At 37.1% G+C, this 1,951-nt stretch overlaps 1 protein-coding gene across 3 annotated transcripts in view; it reads left to right on the top strand.

Moving 5' to 3' along the window:
* Positions 1–1,951, top strand: part of LOC108740331 (kinesin-like protein Klp68D) — a 75,170-nt gene that overhangs the window by 39,760 nt on the left and 33,459 nt on the right. For all 3 annotated transcript variants that reach the window (XM_025977036.1, XM_025977038.1, XM_025977037.1), the window contains one exon: positions 582–1,135. In XM_025977036.1, coding sequence (XP_025832821.1) covers positions 582–1,135 — 554 coding nt within the window. The remainder of the gene's footprint in view (positions 1–581; positions 1,136–1,951) is intronic.

Genomic DNA, 1,951 nt, shown 5'->3' with positions numbered 1-1,951 from the left:
GTGCCTCTTTGTCGCTCGTTCCGCGCTCTCGCTTGCACTTCAAGCCTTAAATGGAACGCCTCAGAGCGAGGTAACGCCGCATGAGTCATGTTTTTTCGTGCGTGCAGCCGGCTCCATCGAATTATAAGACGTTGTCACGTCAAAAACTTTTTTATCGCAGACCTGTGTTATTAGAAAACTTAAAAACACTATTAAATTACTACTAAACTTAGGTTATGAATTATTCTGTTTATTTACACTACTGTTGATATATCACTATTCACTGTGCTATTTATTTCACTGTCAATTTATTTCCCGATTCACTTCTGCAACGGTCAATTTATTTCTTTTTCTCTCGGCGATCGTCTCTTCCTTTAAATACTCTTTTGTTTACTTTCTGGAACCCTCTAGAAACATCCGGATCGTTTATTTTTTCTTTGAACTGTTTAACTGCTTTCCCAGAACGCAGGTACGACACACACATTTAGAATCCCGATCACACACAAACACGTTCGTGCTCGCTACACCTTATTTTCATTTAACCGTTGTAATCTGTATGTCTCCGAAAATCACCATGTATCCCTTCTTTTTTCCCTGCTCAGGTAATGTAATATATGCTCTCGCTGAAAATTCGTCGCACGTACCGTATCGGGATTCAAAGCTGACCCGTCTCCTCCAAGACTCGCTGGGAGGTAACAGCAAAACCATAATGATTGCTAACATCGGTCCTGCAGACATGAATTATGAGGAGACAATAATTACCTTAAGGTATGCGTACCGAGCAAAAGCGATCAAAAACAAACCAATTAAGAACGAGGATATGCAGGATGCCAAGTTACTTGCTCTTCAACAAGAGATCGAGAGGTTGAAGCAACTCATTGCAGAAAAGGCCAATGGGCGAATGGTAAATATTGAAGAGTCGGAAGGTTCCGATGATGAACTGGACTTAGACGATAGTGATGATGAAGAACTGAAAAAAGAAAAAAAAGAGAAAGAGCATTTGATAGAACTCGGAAAAATGGAAGTAGACGACCTCAACAAAAAACTGAGAAATTTAGAAAAGCAAATGGTGCAAGGAGGAAAGAACATAGTAGAAAGTGTTAATGAGAATGAAATGCTGCTGGAACAGCAAAGGGCAGAAATTGCAGCAAGAAAGGTGAGCCATTGAGTTGAGATACATATTTTAATTCTCCTTAAATACATGTCAGAATTTATTCGTCTTTAAATCAGTAGAAACGTCCATTTTTCTTTTAATATTTTTAACAAATAACTATTGAAACATTCGTATGCCAATAAAATAAGTTGCACAGGCCCTGATTCAGTAAAGTATAAGTGACTCAACTAACGAAAATATTTTAAACTAGCTTCCCTCCGCGGCTTCGCTCGCAGAAATATTAATATTGTTTCTCCATAAAACCTTTTAACTCCCAATTTACCCTTACAACGTTTTAATTTTATGTAATGGCGCCATCTGAGATTTGAAATACAAACGTAACAACAACATTTCATCCTTTAGGGTTGATTTTTAAAAATTGCCGAAACACGTATTTGCTTAATTTCAACAATGAGCAACCGTCGAGTAAATCCGAGTATAAATAAAATATACCCCATGGAAACGTTGCAACCTCTTTTCGTTTGATTAATAATATCAAACAGCATATATACCAAGTTTCAAGTAAATTCAACCACAAATAATATATGTTTAATTTAAACATTGCAACTCCTCTTCATCACTCCTCCTCCCAACAGAGATTGAATTTTTATTATACCATTTTTGACAAATGAACGGCTAGACCAGGGGTCGGCAACCTGCGGCTCGCGAGCCACATGCTACTTTTTAGATGTGAAGCTGCGGCTCTTTAATTCCATACGAAAATGTTATTTATTTAATAAATAAAAAAAGAAAACATTTAAAAATCGTTCTGAATTGATTAACGAGGATTAGGCACTGATTCAGAACGATTTTTAAATG

The sequence above is a fragment of the Agrilus planipennis genome, unplaced genomic scaffold, assembly GCF_000699045.2.
Source record: "Agrilus planipennis isolate EAB-ADULT unplaced genomic scaffold, Apla_2.0 scaffold205, whole genome shotgun sequence".
In the NCBI taxonomy this organism is placed as follows: domain Eukaryota; kingdom Metazoa; phylum Arthropoda; class Insecta; order Coleoptera; family Buprestidae; genus Agrilus; species Agrilus planipennis.
The sequence above is the reverse complement of the archived record's forward strand: the minus strand, read 5'-3'. Positions and strand labels throughout refer to the sequence as shown.